Source organism: Otolemur garnettii, unplaced genomic scaffold (assembly GCF_000181295.1).
Source record: "Otolemur garnettii isolate 467f Iridium unplaced genomic scaffold, OtoGar3 scaffold00007, whole genome shotgun sequence".
Classification (NCBI taxonomy): domain Eukaryota; kingdom Metazoa; phylum Chordata; class Mammalia; order Primates; family Galagidae; genus Otolemur; species Otolemur garnettii.
This window is the reverse complement of record NW_003852402.1, coordinates 23,388,581-23,412,932: the sequence shown is the minus strand read 5'-3', so window position 1 is coordinate 23,412,932 and position 24,352 is coordinate 23,388,581. Positions and strand designations below refer to the sequence as shown.

Sequence of the window (24,352 nt, the reverse complement as noted above, 5' to 3'; positions counted from 1 at the left end):
ACTGAAGGTTAAGTTGATGGACAGTGGTTTAGTCAATTATGCCCATGTAATGAAGCTTCCACAAACACTCAAAAGGACTGTGTTTCAGGGAGCTTCTTGATACCTGAACACATGGAGATGCCTGGAGGGTGGTGTGCCTGGGGATGGCCTGGAAGCTCTGTGCACCTCTCCACGTGCCTTGCCCTATGCATCTCTTCCTCATTACATCTCTACATCCTTTATAATGAAGTGGTAAATGTAAGTGTCTCCCTGAGTGCTGTGAGAAGCTCTAGCAAATTAATTGAAACCAAGCTTGTGGAAATACCGATTCATAGCTTGTCAGTCAAAAGCACAGGTGAAATAACCCAGGCTTGCTACTGGAAACTGAAGTGGGGAGCAGTCTTATGGGACAGAGTTCTCAACCTATAGAGTCTTACACTGTTTCCATTGATCCATTACTGTCATGAGAAATCTCCACAAATTTGGGTGACTAGAGTGTTTCTGCACAACCAGCTTCCTTGCCTGGTACCCAGGAGGAATTCAGTACTGAGACAGCAGGGGTTGCAGTGGAGAAAGAGGTTAATACTGCAAGGTGCCAAGTGAGCAGATGGGAGAGATTTCTCAAATCCATCTCCCCAAGAATTTTTGGGCTAAGGTTTTTAAAGGTAGTTTATCACACAAAAAGCTAGGGAATTGGGTCTTCTGATTGGTGGGGGATGATTCATGGAGTTGGGAAGCAGAAATTGTCTTCTTGGCTGAGATAGATCCTAGATGGACCTATTGAGTCATCTCCCACCCATGGCCACATTGACATCAGTGTGTTCCCTCCAATAGAGAGTCTGCAAAATTTCTCAAAAACTGGTCTTAGGTTTTACAATAGCAGTGTTATCTATAGAAGCAGTTGAGGAAATCACAAATCTTGCACCAGTGAAGGATATGTGACTAAAAGGCAAGCTGGGAAACAATGGCTGCCTAACTTTTAGCCATGTCTATGTGCCTATAGGAATAGACTTTACCACAGTTCTTGCCTTATGGTCTTATGTTACTTTAATATGGGCAGCCATATTTCCTGTTTTGAAAGTATGGGAGAACCTGCGTTTGATTGTTTTCCCTGTCTCTCTCACTGCGCGTCTCTGTAGCCAGTGCAGTATGATAACTTACTCTGTATGCTATTTTACCAGCTTTCCCACTTCTGGTTTGAAAAGCTACAACGTATTTTTTTTCACTCATCATGTGTATTTTTTTTTTTTTTTAAATTCATTCCTTTTTCTTTAAATTGTGAACAATTGGCCTCAAAATGATGCCTCAACCTGACTGGCACCTAACACTATTTACAAGTGTGAGCTGACTGTCAAGAAGAGCATTTTGCTGTTTCTTTCTGAGATTCCTGCCTCCCTCTCCTCACCTACCCCTTTGCACTCTCTACTTGATGACAACTGCTTTGGAATCGTGTATGCCACACATTTTCTCGTTTGGATTTTTAGTTCTTCCCCGACTTATTGAAGACAGAATTTGTGTTTTTGTTATCTTTTTTTCTTTGTTGTTTTGGGATTATTTTCAGGAGGGGAAAGGAAAGTACCTATATTATATGAACACTGTTGACCAAGAGAACTTGAGGCAAAATTCATTTAAGTGTAGAATTTATTTGGGCCAAGATGAGGACAGCTGCCCAAAAGACTCAGACCTAAGTAACTTTGGATATGAGTTTTGTTTGGCTTTTGTGACAAGCAAGTTTTTAAAGGCAAAAGAAGGAAGGAGGGGTGGGCTGATTCAACAAGGTCGTTTGTCAGGAATTCTCATTGGTTTACAGAAACGACCAATGATTGGTGATTGGCTGTACATGTTGAACTGTGGGTTCTGGTGTCTAGCGTGCAGCATTAATAGGTTAATTTATTGCCACTTGTGGCATCAGTCAGTTTAGACATAACAAGCGGCTTCAAGGGAGGATTACTGAGCTCAAGGTGTTACCAAATAAAGAGGGTCTGGCTGCCTGTTACTGTCAACCAAATGCAGAGATGGGGATTACCAATAAGCTTTATTGTCTGAAGGCCAGTAGTTCTGGAGATCAGGGAGAGTAGCTCTCAATGTTCTCCCATGGGTACAATTCTAATAATTTTTTAATGGAACACAAAGAAACAAACCTAGAAAACTTTATCTGACAGAAAGTAGCCTTTACCCCAACAATGTAACAATACTTCCACAACATAAAAGTAACCTTCATGCTAACAAAATATCTAAAAGAATCATCAAAGAAGACAACAGCAAAGTAACTTTTATGCTCACAATACAACAATACTTATTGTCTACCTGTGACTACCTCCTCCCGAATTTTTGGAGATAAACATTCTCACCGTCCCGGTGAAACCTTAACTAGAATCTCATGGGAGGTATGTGCAGAAAGCATGTGGGCTAAGGAGACTGGGTGAGCTGTCCTGCTCCAGCTTAGCTTCTTCAGCTTCATCTTGTAGGTCACTCTTCTGGCTTCAAAAGCTGGGAGTGGAACCTAACTGCTGTCTTACTCTTGTGTTTCGTGGAGCCTGATAATTTAGAGGCTTGTAGTCCTCACATAAGAGGTCTCTTTTCTTAATCAACATCTTTAAACTATAAGTCACCACAAAAGTGTTTCTTTTTTCAGATAAAAAATGTTTTACTCTATAATAACATAAATACATGAGAGAACAAAATCATGAGGATATAGCTTGATTAATTATGACAAAGGAGACACCCACATGACCATCTCTGGGTCAAGAAATATAATTAAAGACCATGACCCCTCCTGGCTCCTGTCAATCTCTCATCCTTCTGATTTCTAGCAAGTTAGCTTGGCCAGTGTTGGGATTTTGTGTAAATGAAATAATACAACCCATATTCGTTTATGTCTGACTTGGGTTCAACATTATATTTGTGTGATTTATCTTTCTGGTGAGTATAATAGCACAATTTATTACCCATCCTACTGCTGATAAACATTTGGGCTATCATGGATAATGCTGCTACGAATATACTTACACATTTTCATGCACAGAAGTATACATTTTATGAACATGCCAAGGAGAGGAATTGCTGGGTCGTGAGACGTCCATGTTTTCAGCTTTAGTGGATACTGCCGAGAAGTTCTCCTAAATACTTTGAATTTAAAATTTATTTTGGTGACCAAGAGGTTGAAGACTATTATATATAGGATGTTGGCTTTTGAATAGTTTTTTAGGGGAAACTTCTTCTTTAAGTACCATGCTTATTTTTCTTGGGGGTTTCTATTTTTGCCTTAGAGATATAAACCAAAGGCAGATATTCTGAGTAGGACCCTTTTGTGGATTATATGTATTGCAAATATCTTTTCCCACTTTGTTTTGCCATTTTATTCAGTTAATATCTTTTGATAATCCAAAGTTTATAATTTTGATGTCCAGTTATAAATATTCTTTATGGTTTGTGCTTTTTGTGTTCAGCTTTAGAAATTTTTCCTTGGCTTGATGCCTATAGCTCAGCAACTAGGGCACTAGCCACATACACCGGAGCTGGCAGCTTCAAATTCAGCCCGGGCCTGCCAAACAACAATAACTACAACCAAAAAATAGCCGGACAGTATGGCAGGCACCTGTAGTCCCAGCTACTTGGGAGGCTGAGGCAAGAGAAGCACTTAAGCCCAGGAGTTTGAGGTTGCTGTGAGCTATGATGCCGTAACACTTTGAGGGCCACAAAGTGAGACCCTGTCTCAAAAAAAAAAAAAAAAAAAAAACATAAAGCTACCCTCCTATCTTCCTATCTTTGTTTCATCTTTCACATGTAGATCTGTAATTCAACTGGAATTTATTCTTGTGTCAGGATTAATTTTTTCCAGGTGAATATACAATTAACACAGAACACTTCAGCGTTTTGTCTGTCATAAATCAAGTACCCAGTTATGTGGAGTGAAAGAGGGAGGTGGTGGGTAGAGAGAAAAGAGACAGACAGAGAGAAGGATACTATCTCAGTGATGAAGTTTCAACATTCAGCTAATTGACATTCAGGATAAAGACAAGGGAGAAGGTAAACAGGTGGCAATCATCACAGAAATAAATACAAGAATAGTTTGCTGGGGCTCGGTGCCTGTGGCTCAATCGGCTAAGGCGCCAGCCACATACACCTAAGGTGGCGGGTTCGAATCCCCAGCCCGGGCCCGCCAAAACAACAATGATGGCTGCAACCAAAAAATGGCTGGCACTGTGGTGGGTGCCTGTGGTCCCAGCTACTTGGGAGGCTGAGGCAGGAGACTCTCTTGAGCCCAGGAGTTGGAGGTTGCTGTGAGCTGTGAGGCCATAGCACTCTACCCAGGGGGATAGCTTGAGGCTCCGTCTCAAAAAAAAAAAAGAAAGAAAAAGAATAGTTTGCTGGGCTGGGCTGAAGGGGTAGATGAGCCTTCATGTTAAAAAGGCCTACCATGTTTCAAACAGGATGAGTGAAAAAAGACCTAGACCTAGACCCAAAATGAAATTTTAAAACACCTCAGATAATGGGAAATTGATAAAAAAAGTATTCCAGAGGTGGACCATGCAAATCAACCAGAAAGGAGTCAGACTTTGAGTAGCATCTGGTTTCTCACCAGCAGTGATCAATGCTAGAAAGCAGTAGGCCAGTTGTAAGGGAAAATGAATTTCACCTAAAACCGTATCTTTTACTAAATGACTAAGTGTGAGTCATTTACGTATGAGGGCCTTGGAAGGACTCAAGTGGTTTACTTTTGGTAAACTTTTTTAAAAGAAATTTAGTTAAGAATGTACCCTACCACAAAAAAAATTGCAAATGAAGAAAGAAGTATAAGATATAATAGAAAAAAAGAAAGAAAGAAAAGGAGGGAGGGAAGGAAGAAAGGGCCCTCAATGTGTCCAGCTATGCAAGTCTAGAAATACATCAGTATAAATTGGAGTGACAGGTTTTCTAGCTCAAGAATGTCTTCAAGGTCATGAATGGATTCTTTCTAGTCATTAATGGAATGACTAAAGTTAGATGGTATTAGGGGTATGGTAAAGAATGCAAATATTACTTCTCTCCACAGGGAAAAGACATTCAGAAACTTTAGGAAAAAATATTTTTTAAGAATTCATGGTCCAAATATGAAGTGAATTAGACTGTGATATGATTTAGAGACAGATGTGAATAAAAAGAATACATCTGATCTTCATGCTAAGAACTTTAGCCACTGTGGATCACAGGTTGTGACACTCTTGACCAAAGCCATTTGGTCATATTGGAGTGAACCATTCATTTAGCATTGCAATAATTTAAGTATTCCTTACTGACTTTCAATGAAATCAGTGAACAAAACAATGAAGGGTTTATTGTAGATATGGAACAGAATGTAAATGTTTTTAATTTTGAAATCAGAAAACCTGGCAAGAAGGCAGTGAAGGGGCATAGATACTATTAGTTTACAAGCAAAGACATTAAGGGCTGTTGCCTATATTGGTTAGAATTAGGAGGAGCTTTCAGAACATCATTGATACATAAAAATAGTAAAAATGGATAAAAATAATTTTTGAAGAATAAGCTAATATCTCATCTGTCACTGAAGAAAATCAACAGACACATTGTCAAGAACTGATAATTTGGGAGACTGCTATAAGGAAATTGTTTTAAGCGCTGGAACTAACCCTGGAAGAACTAAAGTACAAATGTAAATAATGCTTGCCTCTGGGGAGAGGGGATTTTATTTTTGATTATGTAAATGTATGACTTTGATCAAAACATGTAGCATATCAAGAGATATATCATGTCAAATTGGATTATTTCCAGAAATGCTAATACAATTCAACATTAGAAAATCTATTAAATGAAATAGATTAAAAGAGAAAAATAATCATCTCGAGTAAGTGTAGAAAAGTTCAATAAAATTCAACAACTATTGATGATTCTAAAAATAGGAATCAAAGAAAGTTTTCTTAATTTTAAAAGTTACACATGGGAAAAAAATATCCACCTAGCATTTATACTTCATATTAAAATGTTAAAACTGTTCCCTTTAAAATCAGGGGTAAGAAAATGCTTTGATCTGAAATTATTCCAAATGTCCTACCTCACCCAATAATATAAGGAAAAGAAGTAAGACATAGGGGTGGATTATTCTGTGTAAAGGTTATTTAGATCTTTCCAAGTAGTGTATGAAAATCCCAGTTTCTTCACATTACCAATGTTTATTATTTTCAGATTTTGGTGTCTGTCAATTCTTTAAGGTTGTAAAATGATATTTCATCTCCAGTTGCATTTTCCTGATATTTTGTGATGCAAAAAATTTTGGTCCTGTGAGTTTACCATTCTGTGAATTGCCTGTTAAAACTGGAGTGCTTGATAACTTCTTACTGAGCGGTGCAAGATGTTGATACATATTAGAGAAAAATAATCCACATATGTTCTAAATATTTTTTTCTCTGTCTGTAGTTTGTCTTTTAATTTTATGTTTGGTGTCTTTCTAATACAGACATCTTTTAAACTGAATTTAGTTGGGTGTGTCAGTCTTTCCTTGGAGTTGTGCCTTTTTCTGTATATGGTTATTTTTTAAGGGAAGTATAACATTGTATCATAAATTATCTTTTTGACTTTCAGAGGACTACCAGGTTATCTTCCAGACTTGCGATACATTCTTGTACCAAAATGATGACGTATATGAAAACGTAGATGCCAGTACCAGGACTCAGACCAGAGTGGATATTACCTGGATCCTTCTACTGCGCTACTATATTCACCTTCAAAGGATTAATAATATGAGCAAACTGCTAGGTAGGTTTTTGATGTTTTAAGAGAGAGCACACTTTTCCCCAGTTCTGGTTTATAGCATGATTCTTATTTAGAAATATAAGATGCTTTTGACATCTTTCTGAGTGAACTGTTAGCAGAAGATGAGAATTTTGGAGGTTTTTTAACCTGGTGTATATGGACCTTTGGAAAGAATAGCATTTCAATGGAAGGGGTTTCTTTAGGCATTCCATGTATTTTATCGCACATATTTAAAACATGATAAGGGGGCACCCAGAGGCTTCCCAAGACTGCCAAGTAGTGCCTAGCTCACAGTAGCTAAGAACTAGTGATCACAATGTGACAGCTTATAAGATGAACAAAATGAACAAGATGAAATTTTGGCTTTGAGGAAAGAGAGAGAGAAGAAATGCATAATTCCAGATGGGATATTTATCTCCATGAAGTTTTTTCTTTTTTAATCACTATCTAAAGAATACCCAGAAAAACTGGTAAAATCCCTTTCACATCAGCCTCTCTTTTGATTTTGTGATAGTGTGTATTGTGTTTTGTTAGTGAAATGAAATTGGTGACCCAGTGTTCTCATTAGTCCAAATAGACAGAAGAGATATTTGGACCCATGTCAGGGCCCCGTGATGGCGAAGCCAGCAGGGAAAACAGCCTGAGTCATAGAGTGGCTAAGACAGTTATCCGGAGTTAGCCACAGGAAAAGCATCACTCAGTAAGGTGTCAGGGCTGAAAGTGCCATTGCAATGGGAGCCAGAACAGGGAAAGTTGAAAGAGGAAGGATGTGGATGCGAGCAGTGCAGCCAGGCCTCAGCTCACTTCTGAGTTCATGGCCGGCGCTTCTCAAGTAAGGTATCCACATTTTGCCACTTCCCTGCTCTGGAATTTCTCTGATGCCAGGAGTGCTTGCCCAGTCTGCAGGCCGCACAGTCTGCAGTGCCAGGGACCCTACACACAGGAGTAACCTCCAACTGTTGAGGTGAGGAGCTTCTCTCTCAGTCTCCCAAAGTGAACAATTGCACATGGTTTCTCAGAGGGTCCCAGTGAGCTGAGCCCTCACTGTCTCTGGCTGCAGCCCATTCACCCAAACTTGTGGGCTCTTATTCTTTCCCTATTCATAGTTTGCCCATCCCCTCTCTTGTGCTCCTTGAGATCACTATTCCAATGAACTACCTGCATCCAAATTCTTGCCTTAAAATCTGGGGGAGGGGGGTTGAGGGGAAGGGGATTGCCCCCAATATAGGGACTATATGGCACCATTGTCAATATTTAAAACTTGCAGGCTTGGCTCCCGTAGCACAGTGGTTGGTTACAGTGACAGACGGCCACATATACCAAGAGTGGCGCGTTCAAACCCCGTCTGGGCCTGCTAAACAATAATGATAACTGCAACAAAAAAATAGCTGGGCATTGTGGCAGGTGCTTGTAGTTCCAGCTACTTGGGAGGCTGAGGCAAGAGAATCTCTTAAGCCCAAGAGTTTGAGGTTGCTGTGAACTGTGACACCAAGCACTCTACCAAGGGTGACATAGTGAGACTCTGTCTCAAATAAAAAAAACAAAACTTGCAGCAATATCCTCCTGTGCCTCTGAATTTTTTTCCTTCCTGTGTGGAAGAAACAATTCTCTTTAGTGCATAATCTCAAAAACTGGCCACAGATTGTAGGCAGCTCAGGGTGGGGATAACAGAGATAGTGGTTAATGAGCAAATGCCAAGAATATTGAGATCCTCCTATGATTGACCATGAACCTAAACTAAGGTTTTTTTCTTCCTTAAGCATCTTCAATGCTGGAATCCGGAATTTCTGTGCCAGATGATACACTTCTCACATCCCTTTACAACTCCGAGTTGATTTTGCGTCAGAAAGAAATGCATTTTTTCCTTAAAAAATTCTTAGAGCTGTACTCTTCTTCTTGTATTGATGAATTTCCAAGAGAACTTTTTCAAGGGTTTGAAAATCCACCTCTTCCAGAAAAAGTCTTATATGAAGCACCATCCAAGGTAATCTTTTAAAAATATTACAAATTTATATAAAACTTCTTAGAATCATCCTTATATTGCTGAAGGAAGCACATTAATTAAAATCTATCCTGGCACAAAGATTTCTAGCTCCCTCAGAGGTCTGGGAAGGCTCATTTCTGTGTTAACATGTGGGTAGGCCAACCAAACATCAAGGGTTTTTAGGACAGTTCACATTTGAAATATTGTCTTTCCCCCCCCCCAAATAATGCTATATTTATTTCAAATAATTAAAACTCTAATCAATGAGTCAGTGTTATATAAAGTTATTTATTTATTTATTTATCATTGTTTGGGGTTTATTGAGGGTACAAAGAATTAGGTTACACTGATTGAATTTGTTAGGTAAAGTCCCTCTTATAATTGTGTCCTGCCCCCAAGGGGTGTGTCATATACCATGACCTCCCCCAAATCCTCCCTATTTTGTCCTCTTATGCTCATAATCTTTAAAATGTCTTAGAATATTCTAGATTCCTGCATAAAACATCTCTTAGGCAATCATTTGGCCACAAAGTTATACAAATTTCAGTATTATCACCCTATAAGAAAACCAGAGTGAGAGTTCCTAAATCTATGCCCAATTCTTGTATCTTTCTCTTAACTTAATAATTAAATCCATTCACTGTGTGCACTTTTTGCCATTTTAAATGTAAATAGCCAATGGAGGTAATTTTTAAATGAATGAAGAGTTTAAAGATTTTTTTTATTTGGGGAAGTATTATTAAACTGGATAGACTTTCTGAAAATATATAATATGAAAACTTCTATTAAGGTACATATTATAGAGACATAAAAAGAAAAATATAAATGGAGGTTTTTTTAAAATTAAAGCTACTAACATCTTGAATAACAGTAATATGTGAAGAAACTACCAAGATGGTGAGTTGGAAGATACTGAAAAAGTAAAGGATTTTATTAAGAAATAAGAATATATATTTGATAGTCAATAAATGTGTGTAAACACCTACAATATACCAGAGACACTCTTAGTTGGTGGAGAAAGAAAACTCAAATGGGTAAGGCTTAGTCCCTGTACATATAGTCTACACGTGGTCAGATTACAACAAAAAAAGTTGTGTTACTTCAGAGGAGTTTTTAAAGAGAAAATGGCAGGGCTAATAATAGCAGAAAGAATGTGAAAATTAAAATATATTAGTTTTATTAGCAATACTGACAGTAGGCCGATAGGCAAAGGATAGATGAAAGGCCGTTATCCAAGGAGACAATGAAATAATGAAGTTTATGACTACAAGAATGGGAAGGAGGAGATGCCTGTAAAAGATAGTGCTGAAGGAAAATTGAAAACAACAACAGAAAAATCTGATGACCTTCAGAAATAGAAAGTGGAGAAGAGGAAATGAAGAGAGCCTCTTTTGCCATTGGGAACCTCTACCTGTGATCGTTAGCACATGGCGATGCCACTAGCAGATACAGTGGTGGCTAGAAGGTGAGCACGTTTGTGGAGGAAGCTGGGCTATTCTGCTTTGCAGGTGCAGAGCTCAGGATTCTAGCGCAAAGCTCAAGTGGACGTGCCATGTTGTAAGCGTCCATACATATTTGTAAAATGGATAAATTGATTCATTTGCACAGAATTCTTAAAAACGGGGAAAAACACTCCTTTATTTTGATTTTTCTGTACTTTGGAGTTTTTCATTTAGCTTTTTAATGTTCGTAGTTATAGACTTGCCTGTACTGGGCATGTCCCTGTTTCTGTTGTGAAAGAATTAAAAATGTGACTGCTCCAGAATGAGGAAACCCTCACTCATTTTATCCTAGTAGAATCTAGCCACCTTATGCTTTAGGTAGATAATAACGTTTTAAAAGAATTACTCTTTTGAGCATTCCTGCTCAAGAGAGTCATGAAACCACCAATAAATTATGAGTATTTTAAAAGTAGTGGAAAGATACAGTAAGGAATTTTTAAGAATTCAGCTAAAGAAATGATTCCCAATTGGGGTTATGTATTTGCCCTTAGGGAAATGTATTATAAACACACTGTAAGATTTTTCAGATGACTTCCTCTCCCTTCCCAGGTACTGGGGTACTATGGCCTGCCTGACACTCCACCCCATTCCTTGTCCAGATTCTAAATCATTCACAAAATACGAGGAAAGAGTAAGACAGATTGGAATTTAAAAAATACCTACCTTTATGAGTCATAAATTGATATTGTAGGATGTTCTTTGTATCTACTGGTGAATGGTCTCCCTGGTACCGAGTATCAGGGCAGGCAGATTTACCAATCCAGCCCCACATTAGTGAGTCATCACAGGCTTCTTCACAAGGGCCTCTTAAAATCTGTCCAATGAGGGAGCAGAGAATTGTCCCTTCTCACAAACTATTCACTCCCAAGAAGAAAGGGCAGAACCATACATGCTCAAAATTATTCTCAAATTCACCAATCAAATAATGCTCCCTAAGGAAGAGGCGCGAGTGAGGTGGTAGAAAAGCCAGGAGTGTAACATGAAGTCTCACCCTCCCCACAGAAAAGAGCAGCGGCAGTGGGTGAAGCCATTCCATCTACCACCAGATTCTGATTCACCAGGGGAACTGAGACTGTCTCTGAGGACTACAGTCAGGTGTCTAGAGACACTCGGGTATTTTGGATAGGGAGGAGGGGATGGGAAGGCTGAGAACAGTGGTTTTGATGGATTTATTCATGTGAATATTATATCAGCATGCGGAAACTAGTACATGTGACTTCCTAACTATTGTTCTAAAAGGAGCTCGGCTTGAGTATTTTTGTATAAAAGGCAGCCCATATTACTCAGCTCCTAAGGATACTGACCCAAACATACAGCCTTAAATACGTTGTAAATATATGTGATACTTCTAACGGCAGCAGCGTTATCGAAGAGTTGTTTTACCCTGTTTGCTCTTTTTTGATATAATTAGTGTAACACTCTCCCAGGATAATCAGCTCTGGAGATCACTGTCTCCTGCCTGACAGGTGCAAGCCACATAATCACGTTCGTTTCACTGGGGTAGACAGGTAATGAGCATAAAGCCTTCAGATTTTTTTTTATGTACAAACACCAAGCTTGGCTGGTTTTTATAATAACATTTTGAACCTTTAATCACTCAGGAGGCTATTTCAATCCAACTATTTCCATAATTTGATACTTAGACCTACTCTCCCCCACAAAGGAGAGACTCTTCCAGAACAATCATTGCTGTGTTATATTTATCAGTTGTATGATTCTGCATGTTGTCAAGTCTGTTGGGGTTTCATGATGGAAAAACAAAGGTGCCAAACAACTTACAGTAAAATTCTTCCAAAGGGGTATGATTAAACTTGTGTGCAATGATGAGTCTCTCATGCTTAGACTGTGTGACTATAACCATCTAGGTCAAATGTCTGAGTAATGTCTTGTGGTTTATAGACGAGAGTTCTCCTGGTAGACCTGTTGTTTTATTCCTTTCAAAGAATAACAGAAATGTATTAAAAGTTCTCAGTGTATAACTCATAGATTATCATATGTAATGAATTCTATTAGCAACTTGATATTATTGTATTTTCAATATAATGGAAAATTAAATACCCATTTTGATACTGAGTTCCATTGCGATTTATCATTATTGGACCACCATGCTAATAAAAAGTGCATATATTGCAATAAGAGGTATTTGCTTTTTATATTTTAATATTTAGCTAGCTATTAAATATGAATTATTTGCTGAAGTAGTTGTCAGAACCTCTAAAAGTCACTTAGATATGAAGAAACAAGAGAAATTGTTTGAATTAATTATTTGCTTGATTTTTTTAAATGAACTTCCTGATAAAGAATTACTCTTAATTAGGCACTAATAATCTTGCTCATTGTGCATTTTGATCATGCTTTCAGAAATGAGGGTTCTGGCTTATACTATCTTTTTTTTATAACAGTGGCTAGACATTTTTGAAAAGTTTTCACATTTAATGTTACCTTTCAGTCAAAATTTTTTTTTCTTTCATCAATAGGCAACTTGAAAGGTCAATGTTTTTATTTCTCTTTTCATTTTATTTTGAATACTTGCATTCATGGTCCTTGTGTCTTGAATAGGCTCAGAAATAATGGGGAAACAAAGTGTTATAGAAACACCAAGGATTTATTTCTGGCCACTGACATACTTTCCTTGGTCATTAAACTTTGAAAATTCTTGGATGTCAAAAAGAGTATAATAGAGGAACTGTTTCCCATCTCCCATTCTGTAATCTTAGGAATGGCAAGAAGTTAATTTTGAAAGTAGTTTGTACTTCTCTGAGGAAGGTCCTTTTTAGACTTGAGATACCGTCTTCACTATCATTATCTCCATGGCTAGCCTGCTCATTTGTTGATAATTGCTTTGCTTTCTTAGTTTAGGTAAGTTTCTTAGCTTACCTTAAACAACTAATTAAATGATTTATGATATTAACCATTATGTTCTATACCTTTATGTTTCTTGAAGACTCCTGATTCAGTGACCAAGTTCCATAAAGAAGCTGGACCTAAATTTACCAAGGATTGAACTTGCAAATCAGCCATATTCATTAAAGGACAGAATGATTTTAAACTTTTAGAATGAATGGATTTTAGCTTTAGAGCAAAAACTGTGTCTTATTTTGCACATAGCAACAAAATGCTGTTGGAAATAGATAATAAATTACAAACACACCCTGAGTATAACATCAGTGAATAAACCAGTATCCTATTTTATTTTGAGACTTTGAGACTGAAATTGTTCCATGGGCATTTTAGCCACTAGATCTTCACTTGGGAAATTTATCTACCATATGATCCTGCAATCCCATTACTAGGTATCTACCCCAAAAGAAAAAAGACATTTTACCATAAGGACATTTGCACTTGAATGCTTAGAGCAGCACAATTCACAAGTGCAAAAATGTGGAAACAACCCATGTGCCCATCAACACATGAACAGATTTAAAAATTGTGGTATATGTATACTGTGGAATACTATTCAGCTATACAAAAGCTGGAGATTTCCTATCTTTTGTAACAAACTGGATGAATTTAGAGAACATTCTCTTAAGTGAACTGTCAATGAATGGAAAAATAAGTATCACACGTACTCAGTACTAAATTGGAACTAGTAGATTAACTACAGGCTCATGTGAAAGAAAACCTCAATTAAATTCAAGTGGGGGGTGGGATTGCATAAATTCCCCCCACCAGGTACATTGCACAGGCATACTGCAAACTTCCTGGGTAAAGGACACAACTACAAGTCAGACTTTAACCTTACCAAAGCAAACTGTGTAACCTAATCCTACATACCTCCATATTAATCCAAAATTTTTAAAAAGAGGAAGACATCTGTTGAGTCCCCTCAGTTCTGAAGCATATTTTTACTGTAGGAGAATCTTCTCTGTGGTAATCCAGGGTCGGTTTTAAGATCTCACTCTACAAAACAAGATGAGAGAATTCCCAGAGTTTTTCCATGTTGCCAATTAATTTCGTATACTGAATGAATTTATTGCCAGTGCTTAAACCGATCTTTTTGTTTGTTCCCTAGTTAAGCTGTACAAGTTCTGCACACTCCATCATATCTGTAAAGCCCCTTACCAGCCCTCCTTCTACAGACACAATAACATCAGAAAGGGCAACACAAGCTTTACACAAAGAACTTTGCTTTCAGTGGTACATTCCTCCTCTGGACAAACCTCCCAAGGAAACAGAACCTATGGTATGTAATATAATCATAGAACTGAGTCTTTCATTTCTATATACATTTTAACTAGGCCATTATAATTTGAAGAGTTGAGGATATCTTCTTACCCTATAGATAAGAATGGATAGCAATATAGAATCTTTATTATCTAGTAGAATACATTTGCAAAGAAGAATCTTGAGAAAGTCTGGTTCAAGTTGATCATTTTCCTTTGTCCTGGCCTTGAAGGGAAAATTCTCAATGTGTCACCATTATATATGACATTTTACTTTTTTTGTAATTATTCTTTATCATGTTAAGGAAGTTTTTATTTACTACCACTTGGCTAAAAGTTTTCATCATGAAAATTAGAATTAGAAAATTAGAATTAAAATTAGACTTTTACTGTGTCTATTGAAGATAACTTTATACTGTTTCTCTTTTAATATTTAGTTGATTTTATGATGTTTAATCAAGTGTGCATTCCTGAGATAAATTCAGATTGGTCATACTTAAATTATATTAAATTAAATTATATTGTTTTGCCAGATTCAGTTTTCTATTGTTTTGTGTTGAGTTTTTGCCACTGTTGTCAAGAGTAAAATTGGGCTATTCATATTTTATACTATTTTTGTCAGGTACTTTTTACATCAAGCTTTTGCTAGAATTATAAAATGAGTTGATAAATATACTGTATTTTTCTATTTTCTGGTGATGTTTGTGTAAGTTTGAATGACTTTTAAAATTTTAATATTTGGTAGAATGCATTAAGAAAGCCATGTGAACCTAGTGTTTCTTTATGAGAAATAGTAATAATAGTTGAGGCAGTCTTGGGTGGCGCCTGTGGCTCAGTGAGTAGGGCGCCAGCCCCATAAACTGAGGGTGGCAGATTTGAGCTCAGCCTCAGCCGAACTTCAACAAAAAATAGCTGGGCATTGTGGTGGGCACCTGTGGTCCCAGCTACTTCTACCAAGGGCAACAAAGTGAGACTCTGTCTCTAAAAAAAAAAAAAAAAAATTGAGGCAGTCTTTAAGCATTAGTACTGGTCTACTGGTTTTCAGAGTTGGTGTCACATCTGATTAGATCGATATCTGTTCTGATGGTCAGTGTGTGTGACAAACCAAGTTTTAAATACTCTATCACCCTTATTTATAGGATGTTGGGGCTTTCTATTTCTTCTGAGTCAGTTTTATTTAAGTTACTATTTCTCAGAATTTGCTCGTCTCATTTAAATTTTTCCCATATTTTAATGTATCTGATGTATCTATAATGATGTACCCATTTTCATCCCTTATATTGGTTATTTGTGTATTCTCTTAATTTTCTTTAACATTGCCATGTATTCTCTTAATTTTTCTTTAACATTGGAACTAGAAGTTTTCCATTAGTTTTATTTCATTAATCCAAGTCTCTTTCTTCCACATTTTTCTTTTCCTAACTATTGCCTCATTGAGATAGATGTTTAGCTCAATATTCAGCTTTTTCCTACATAGTATACAATTTTTAAGGGTATGAATTTCTTTCTAAACATTGCCTTAGCTACATGCCCAAAGTTTTTGATTATAGCATTGTATCATCATTTGGTTAAAAATAGTTTTGTAATTTGGGGATTCTTTTTTGATTCATGAGCCATTTGACATGTGTTTCTCAAATTGCAAACTATATGGAACTTTTCTACTTATCTTTTGTTGTCTGTTTCTAAACTATATTGTCTTGTGGTAATACAGTGTTCTTTATGATTGACATTTGTTGAAACTTGATTGTTTTTCTAAAAGAGAGGTTAATTCAGTGTTTTTCAACCTTTTTATCTCACACTACACTTAAACTTATAGTTAAACTCCAGTGCATACAAAATAAATGTACTTACTATGCTTTGAACCTCTTTCAAAAGTAATTTAATTAATGATCTTTAAAACTTTTCTCAGCACACCTAAAATCCTCTCATGGCAAGTTGAAAACCACTGAGTTCATTGTTTAGATAATTGATTGTTCTTAAAATGTCTTTGTACTCTGCAGTTGTTGAGGCTGTGCTTATAATATAGGGTCTAGTAGGTCAGTTTGGATAATCTTATTCAAATAATCTATATTCTTGTTGATTTTTCTACTTTTGTCTGCCTTTTAATTTTTTTAAAAATAGAGTCTCACTTTGTTGTCCTTGGTAGAGTACCATGACATCATAGCTCACAGCAACCTCGAACTCTTGGGCTCAAGCAATCCTTTTGCCTCAGCATCCTAAGTAGCTGGGACTACAGGTGCCCACCAGAATGCCTGGTTATTTTTTATTTCTTAAAGATGGAATCTCACTCTTGCTCAGGCTGGTCTTGAACTCCTGAGCTCAAGCAATCTGCCCACCTCAGCCTCCCAGAGTGCTGCTAGGATTACAGGCATGAGCCGTGGTGCCCCGCCTGGTCTGTGTTTTCAAAAAATCAGTTACCAAGAGAAGTGGGTTTAAATCTCTCACTGTGATTGTCATTTTTAGTTTCTTCTTATAGTTCTCTCAAATTTTGCTTTACATAATTTGAGGCTGTGATCTTAGATGAAATCAGATGGATAGCTGCTATATCTTTTGGTAATTGAACATTTCATCATTTTGATAATAGTGCCTTTTTGTAATCATACTTTTTTATTACATGAATTTTTTACAATAATATTTTTCCCATAAAGTCTGTGTTGTTTGATGTTAATATAGGAAAATGACTTCCTTTTGCTTATTATTTTCATAGTGAACATTTTTCTAGCCTTTTCCTTTCAATCTTTCCATGAATTTGTGTTTAGTGATGTTTCTTATGAAAGGTATGTACTTTGACATTTTAAAATCTAGTCTAGCAATAATTCTTCTGATTGGAGAATTTAATCCATCAGTGTAAATACTGACTTCTTTGGTTTTAAGTGTACTGTGTTGTTTTATCTTTCTACTTGTCTTGGCTTTTGTTTTTCTCTTCTTTAATGTCTTTCTCTTCTTTCTCTTCTTCTTTTGTTTTAAATTTTTATCATTTATTTTTCTTTGAATTTTGCAATTATGTACTCTTTCCCTGTGCTTTTAGTGGCACCCTCAGGACATCATACACACTTACCTTATTAAAGTCTACAGTCAATGACTGTTTTACTCCCCTGATGACTTATGTGGTATTACTGTGTGTCTTTTAGCACAAAACAGTACCATTTTTATTGTTTTACATAAGAAATATTTTCCTTTAGAATGTTCTACATTTTTGCCATTTGCTTTCTTCTTACTTCCCCATGCATTTTAGAGGGAGAATTGATTCCTTCCAGAATCAATTCTTTAGAGTACATGCTGTAGAATTTCTTTTGGTGAGGATCTTTTGGAGGCAAACACTCTTGAAACTTTTGTTTGCCTGATAAATGTGATTGTTTTACATTCACATGTGAAATAAACTTTCATGGGGTAGACAGAGAATTCATAATGGGAAATTATTTTATTTCAGCACATTCAAGTTGTCATCTGCTCACTTCTGTTGCATTGCTGTTGAGAGCTAAACCTTGAATATATTCTGCTTTGAATAAATTCTGATGTCTTTTACTAGCTGCTTTTGAGATCTTTTCTTGGTCTTTGTACAATTTTACCCAAAATAATTTTATTTATTTTCCTTATCTTAGTGAATTGGTTAAAAACACAGACTTTGGAACTAAACTGCCTAGGTTTGAATCTCAGCTCTGCCACTTAATAGTTTTTTGTTTTGTTTTGTTTTGTTTTTGAGACAGAGTCTCATTATGTTGCCCTCAGTAGAGTTCTGTGGCATCACAGCTCACAGCAACCTGAAACTCTTGGGCTTAAGCGATTCTCTTGCCTCAGCCTCTGAGTAGCTGGGACCGCAGGTGCCTGCCACAAACCTGGCCATTTTTTTTGGTTGCAGTTGTCATTGTTGTTTAGCAGACCAGGACTGGGCTTGAACCCTCCACCTTTGGTGTATGTAGCTGGCACCCTAGCACTAAGCTATGGGCACCGAGCCCACTTAATACTTCTGTGATCGTGAATAGATGAGTTGCCTTTTTGGTATCATGGTTACCCACGTCTGTTATTAGACATAACATATAAACTTCTAACCTCAATAAATAGTACTTGTCATTATTATATAAAATGAATTTAGAAGTACCAAGCTGTTTTAAAGTTTAATAACTTTAAATATACATGTGATACACTTGGTAAACATTATTTGAAAGCACCTTTTACAGATATTGGCGACAATATCTCCTCAGAGATACTTTAGCTCAACATTCTGCAGAAAAGAGAACAAACTGTGCCCAACCAGCAAAATTAAAGTGTTTAGCAACTGAGAGAAAAACCTGAGTTTGCTTCTAAATGCAGTTTACAAATTTGTATCATACACGTAACTTATCTGAATGTTTATTATCTTCATCTTTATATTCCTATCTTTATTTTTTACTCATGTCTATGTTCATATATATGGAGGAATATTTGCAATAGGATGAACTGAGGGGCCGAAGGAAGGAGGGGGACAAGTATTTGGGAGCAGCTCAGATTCAGTCTCTGAGCTATTGAAGACCGAACTGTAATTCAGATTTTAGAATAGACTTGAAAATGGGTCAAGCTTTTAAAAATGGAGCAGTTGGTCAATATAGCCTTCCACGGAGGAACCTTCCACTATAGAATTCCTTTGATTGCTGTTTTCTCTAAGAAGAGCCTCAGGCTTTTTGCCATAAAACATTTGCCATATAGTTTTTCCCTGCTCAGCATTTTTATTTGCTTTTTGTCTGCTGCATGGGTCTGTTCTTGCACTTCCCAGCTCTTGAGTGCTGTCCCCTCCAGCTGTGCCTCTGGTAGCTTCTTCGCCTCCTTGACTGGTGTGTGACCCATGTCAAATCACGAAACCTCCTGGGCCTACCTCTCTTTGTTCTCCAGCACCACTCCCCATACTCGCCCCACGCATTCTGCTACCTGGGGCTGGAAACCTGCTACTAACCCTTGGTCAATTATAACTGTCTTCCTATTCAGACAAAAAGAGAAACTTTAACATATTACTCTCCAGATACATTGAATGCTATTTCCTGTACTTTCAAAGAACTCTCCTTCCCACTCTTTGCCAGTCAAATCATTCCCAGGATTTGATGTAGTACATCAACATTTTAAAAATGTTGTCTACATACATTTAAAAGCGTATTACATCTACATTTTAAAATCTGAATCTGTCGTCTCTTCTAGGAGAATTTAGAACAATAGTTTTCAACTTGTGGTTCCAAGAATACGAATGGGTCAGGGAGTCAGTAGAGTGGATCATGAGTAGTACTTTTTAAAAAGAAAAAAAACACACAAAAAATAGAATGTGTTCACATATACATAATAAGTGAAAATATTGTTTTCTAAAACTTTTGTTTCAGGATATGTGCTATAAAAAACAAAATTTCTTTGGCTGATCTTTAGCCTATGCCAGAATTTATTTACTTGCTGAGGAACTAATAAAAGATTATAGCCATTCAGTGAAAGAGTCTGGAAATGAGAGTATTACACCGTTAGGAAGCACAGTGTTTACCTAAGCAGCTAGTTTTTAAAAATGCGGAGCAGAGTAGAAAGTTCATTTTACAAGGTCACAGAAACATCATGTCCGTGTCAGTTATTACAAAGGCGGTCTGGGGCAGGATGTTCTGAGATGTTGGACGCTGCTTTTGGAAAAACAAAACAAAACACCATCTAAGAGGCAAATGCTAAGACTGTGTCACTGGCTGATAATTAGAATAACAAGGTTTTATCCAACAATTGTGCCTGGCAATTAACATGGAAGTGTGAACTCGTATCACAGGTTAGAAGCAGAGCACCAACTAAAAAATTCTGAGTTAAGCAGGTTATTGTGAGCCATTTTCTCAAGCTACAAAAAAAGACACAGAACATACAGTTTTTCCATTGCTTAATTTGGGGACATTTTTCCCCCTGTGACAGCAGAGCATGAATGTATTGGGTCATGATAGTTTCTGCCATAAGGCTCAGTAAAGACAAAAAAAAAATCAAGAAACACTGACTCAATTGATTGAAGATTGAAGCACTGACTTAGATGAACTAATCATTATAGACTTAAGAGTCTACATTTGGATGATAATGCTGAAATGTGTTGATAATATAAATATTGGTATATTTGAGCATCTTTCTAGTCATCATTTTAGGACTTTAGTGTAGAGTTAGTGTTGAATACCTGGCTGATGATCTGGAAACCTGCAAGATACTAACAGTAGTGAAAACTTACGTAGAGGGGACGACATATGTTCCAAGCACTTACATTAATTTCACAACAACTCTACAGGATGGGTGCTTTTATTAAGCTCCATTTTATAGAAGAGGAAACTGAGGCACGTGACCTAGAGATGCTAGGAGGCAAGAGGTCAGGACTGAAGTGATCTGACTCCACAGTCTGCACTACCCAGCATGGTGCTCTATTGAGTACTCAGAGGATGGTCCTGGCTGCAGGTGCTTCTAGCTTCTGGGCAGGATGGTGATGAAAATTAATATCTGGCTTAGAGCTTTGGAGTTTCCAGGAACAAATAAGATCATTGTGTGACAATGCAACTTCACATCACTTGTTCCACCCATCTGGCCCATTTCAGCTTATTCAGCAGGTTAAAATCCCAGCATTAGGGATTTTGACATGAATTTTTTCAGAAAATTTAGAGGGCTAAAGATCTCCATGCTGGTGGCACTTTGGAGTTAAGTTCGTGACTCGGAAAAGGTTAACTTTTTAAGTACAGAAGGTAGAAATTGTTCTATCCTAGTTGATAAAATTGTCATTAGTAGACTGTAGCAGAACCACATTACAAGCTATTCATTGGAACTTTATTGTAAAGTAAGCAGATTTTGAACAATTTCACAATCATGAAGGGTAAAACACTCAGGAGGGTGCCAAAGAATAATATCATTTTAATGCAACTCTCAGATCCCACTGAATCAGAGCAGGGACAGTCAAATCTGAGAAGTGCTGGTCTGGGCTTTGGTATTGATGCACTTTGTGGTGATTCTCCCACTGCTGTGTGATGAAGGAGGCTCCACTTGAAACCTCTGCCTTCTCTTGGTACCACCCAAGTCAAACTTCAGAACTGGAAAGAAACTAAGAGAACATTTGTTCAGCATTTACATTTTGTAGATGAAGAAGCAAAGTCCCATGTGGGTGAAATGACTTGACCAATGTGCAACTCGTTAGTGACAAAAATTGGATTGAGACCCTGACTCTTGCAATTCCTAAAATCAGTTTCTTTGCAGCACACATAGACCTTAACTGCTTACTAATTAATAAAAATATATATCACGTGCACAGTGTATGCCAGGCCATTCTTTAGATGGGGAAGCCAGGAGTCAATTTAATTTATGAGATGAGAGGCTCTTCTTTCACTCACTCCTGGGCTAGAAGGGATTTTACATATAAGAAAAAATAATACAGTAGTCTTTAATAGTGTTTGCGAATCACATAGTCTTTCTTTGCCATTGAAAAGCAAGTCTTTGCAGAAGTAAGGGAGCCCTAAAAATTCTGTCATGAGTGTACTGACTCCTCCAAAATCCAACCTTGAGTGTGCAGAATGGTATAGGATGAAAGTTGTCCCTGAAGAGTGAGAATAAGTTGGGAATAGAGCTAAGGACTAGAGGATTAGACAAGGATTGGTAGGGACATCTAATGGGAAGCGAATTTGGGTTTAGCAGTAGTTCTAAGAGAATATAAAGAATGAGGTGCCAACACAGGTGAGGAGCCAGCAGTGACCGTGGGCTAAAACAGCAAGCATGGTGCTCTGAGGACTGCTCTGAGCACTTTACAGTGGCTTGATGAATCTTCACACCAACCTCTGGGATGGGGGTTGCCATGTTTCCAAGTCACAAATGAGGAGGCAGGAGTGTGAACATTGATGTGACCTGCCCAAGATCACACAGCTAGTGAGTGGAGGAGGCAAACCCAGGCACTCTGGAGCGAGTGTCCACACTCAGAACAACTACACAAGTGAGGTTAGCTTTTTGTTCAAGTCTATTCTGATCTCAGACTGTTCCTCTTTGAATTCACATGTCTGTGCCAGGCTTACTTAGAAAGGTTTTGAACTTGCAGTACAATCCTATTGACAAGTGCCAGTCAATAGTGGGTGGGGGGGAGTTATTTTCATTATCAGGGGTTAAGCATGAAGCAAGCTATCTATTTAAATGTTTCCAGTAACATACTTTAGAAAACTTTATAGCCCTTCAAGGACATAATGAAAAGTTCAGAAACAAGAATATATGAATTGACATGTATGAGGGACTGTAAGCATGACTTAAAAGATACAAGATACCACTCCCACCTTAGGGATTTTGTAAAATATTCCACCCTGGAAGTCAAGGTTAACAGACACAGAACAAGAGCAAACACCTTAAGACAGTGTGTGGGCTTGGCCTAATTTCTCTAGGACTCATTTCATTTTCTTTGAAAAAAGGTTTTGTCAAATTTTCTGTAATGTGAAAAACCACATTTTGAAAGACTTTAAATGAATAAAGAAGAGTCCTCTTCCTTGCCATCTTCATCCCTGAATCCCCTTCCTCAGATGCATTTATTTGCAACCCTTTCAGCCATCTTTGTTATTTTCCTGGTCTTTTTTCCCCTTGTATCTACTCTCACACGAGATTTCCTGAGCCATCACCGTCGCACATTACTGTGGAAGAAGATGACTAACACCCTCTTTCCCCCCGCACATTCCCCTAATCTAGTTCTATCATAGCTCCTTAAACCACAGTCAGCGTTTGTGTAAATATGTAAATATCCCTTGTGGCTGAGCCAAATAGGGTACTTTTTCCTTTCCCTCTGGCTTCTCACTTCTTGAAGAAAAAAAATTGCCTTATACTATTTCTTTAACTTAGTTTTAGAATCCTCTGATTTTTCTCAGACTTTCAAAGAGCTATGCAATCCTCTTCACATGGCTAAACTCATTGGCTTATCTCTCAGCCCTGTTGTTTTGTTTTCTCCAGAGATACCCTGCACTGACGGATTGTTCCTATAGCTCAGTTATCATCTTAGGAGTCCCATTCACCATCCTCCTGAGAATTCCTTCATCTCTCTCTGAGTTGGGTTTTCTAGGTCTCATGTTTCTCTCCATCTTGATTTGGTCTCTTATGAGCAAAGATGCACACATCTTCCAGCTTCCCAAGAAAGTGTCTATTAAAGGTTCTGATTTTCAAAGGGTTCACTAGACTTCATAAGGTATACCCGTGAAAGACTTTAGTAAAGGCTAAGGCATGGCAGGATAAAGTAAGCCCAGTAAATCATTAGGGAGACCTGGTATATCCAGAGGCAGCTTCCAAAGTCCTCCCTCAGTTGCACAGGACACAGCTCATCTATGGATTATGAACCACCAAAATGTAACAAGATATGATCTCAAGCTGCTCTCTGGTATCTGAGGAGGAGTCTTTTATATCTCCCTGTTCGTGTAGTCAAAACCACATGTGGGACCAAACTCATTAATAGAAGTAAAGATAACAACAGAATCCAGAGGCCAGCTATCAATATGTATGTTTTCTATAAAAAATGCAGATAAGATGTTAGTTACAGTTTGCTCCCTGGTGTGTTTCAGACCCTAGGCCTGGACTCCATTAATCACTAGTTATTACATTTTATTCGAATTTGGCCAAGGGCCCGTGCCCTGACTACACTCCTCTGAGATACTAACAGGCTTGCGACAGACTGTCATAACCCAGGAGGTAAAAAGACCTTGAGTGTCTCACACAAGGTCTCTTTACTTTAATGCTTAATTCATTGTTTTGTAGGCATAAAATTCTAAGCTGCCAATTAATTTTCCTCAACATATGAGAGGCATTATTCACTTGTCTCTGGCAATTCTGCATTGCTGTTGAGAAGGCTGCCTCCTTCCAGAATCCTGATTCTTTCTTTGGGACTCTGGATGCTCTGGGAATCTCCCCTCTGCTATCTGTGTATTGAAATTCCATGATGTGTCTTGGTGTAGAGTCTTTCATCCATTGTGCTAGATACTTAGACTGGGCCTTTCAAAATGAAAAGTAAT

General features: G+C 37.6%; 1 protein-coding gene across 1 annotated transcript in view; it reads left to right on the top strand.

The window, feature by feature from the left end:
• Positions 1 to 24,352, top strand: part of CFAP54 (cilia and flagella associated protein 54) — a 301,384-nt gene that overhangs the window by 234,611 nt on the left and 42,421 nt on the right. Inside the window, exons 61-63 of the mRNA XM_012814149.2 lie at positions 6,559 to 6,732; positions 8,490 to 8,713; positions 14,228 to 14,398. Coding sequence (XP_012669603.2) covers positions 6,559 to 6,732; positions 8,490 to 8,713; positions 14,228 to 14,398 — 569 coding nt within the window. The remainder of the gene's footprint in view (positions 1 to 6,558; positions 6,733 to 8,489; positions 8,714 to 14,227; positions 14,399 to 24,352) is intronic.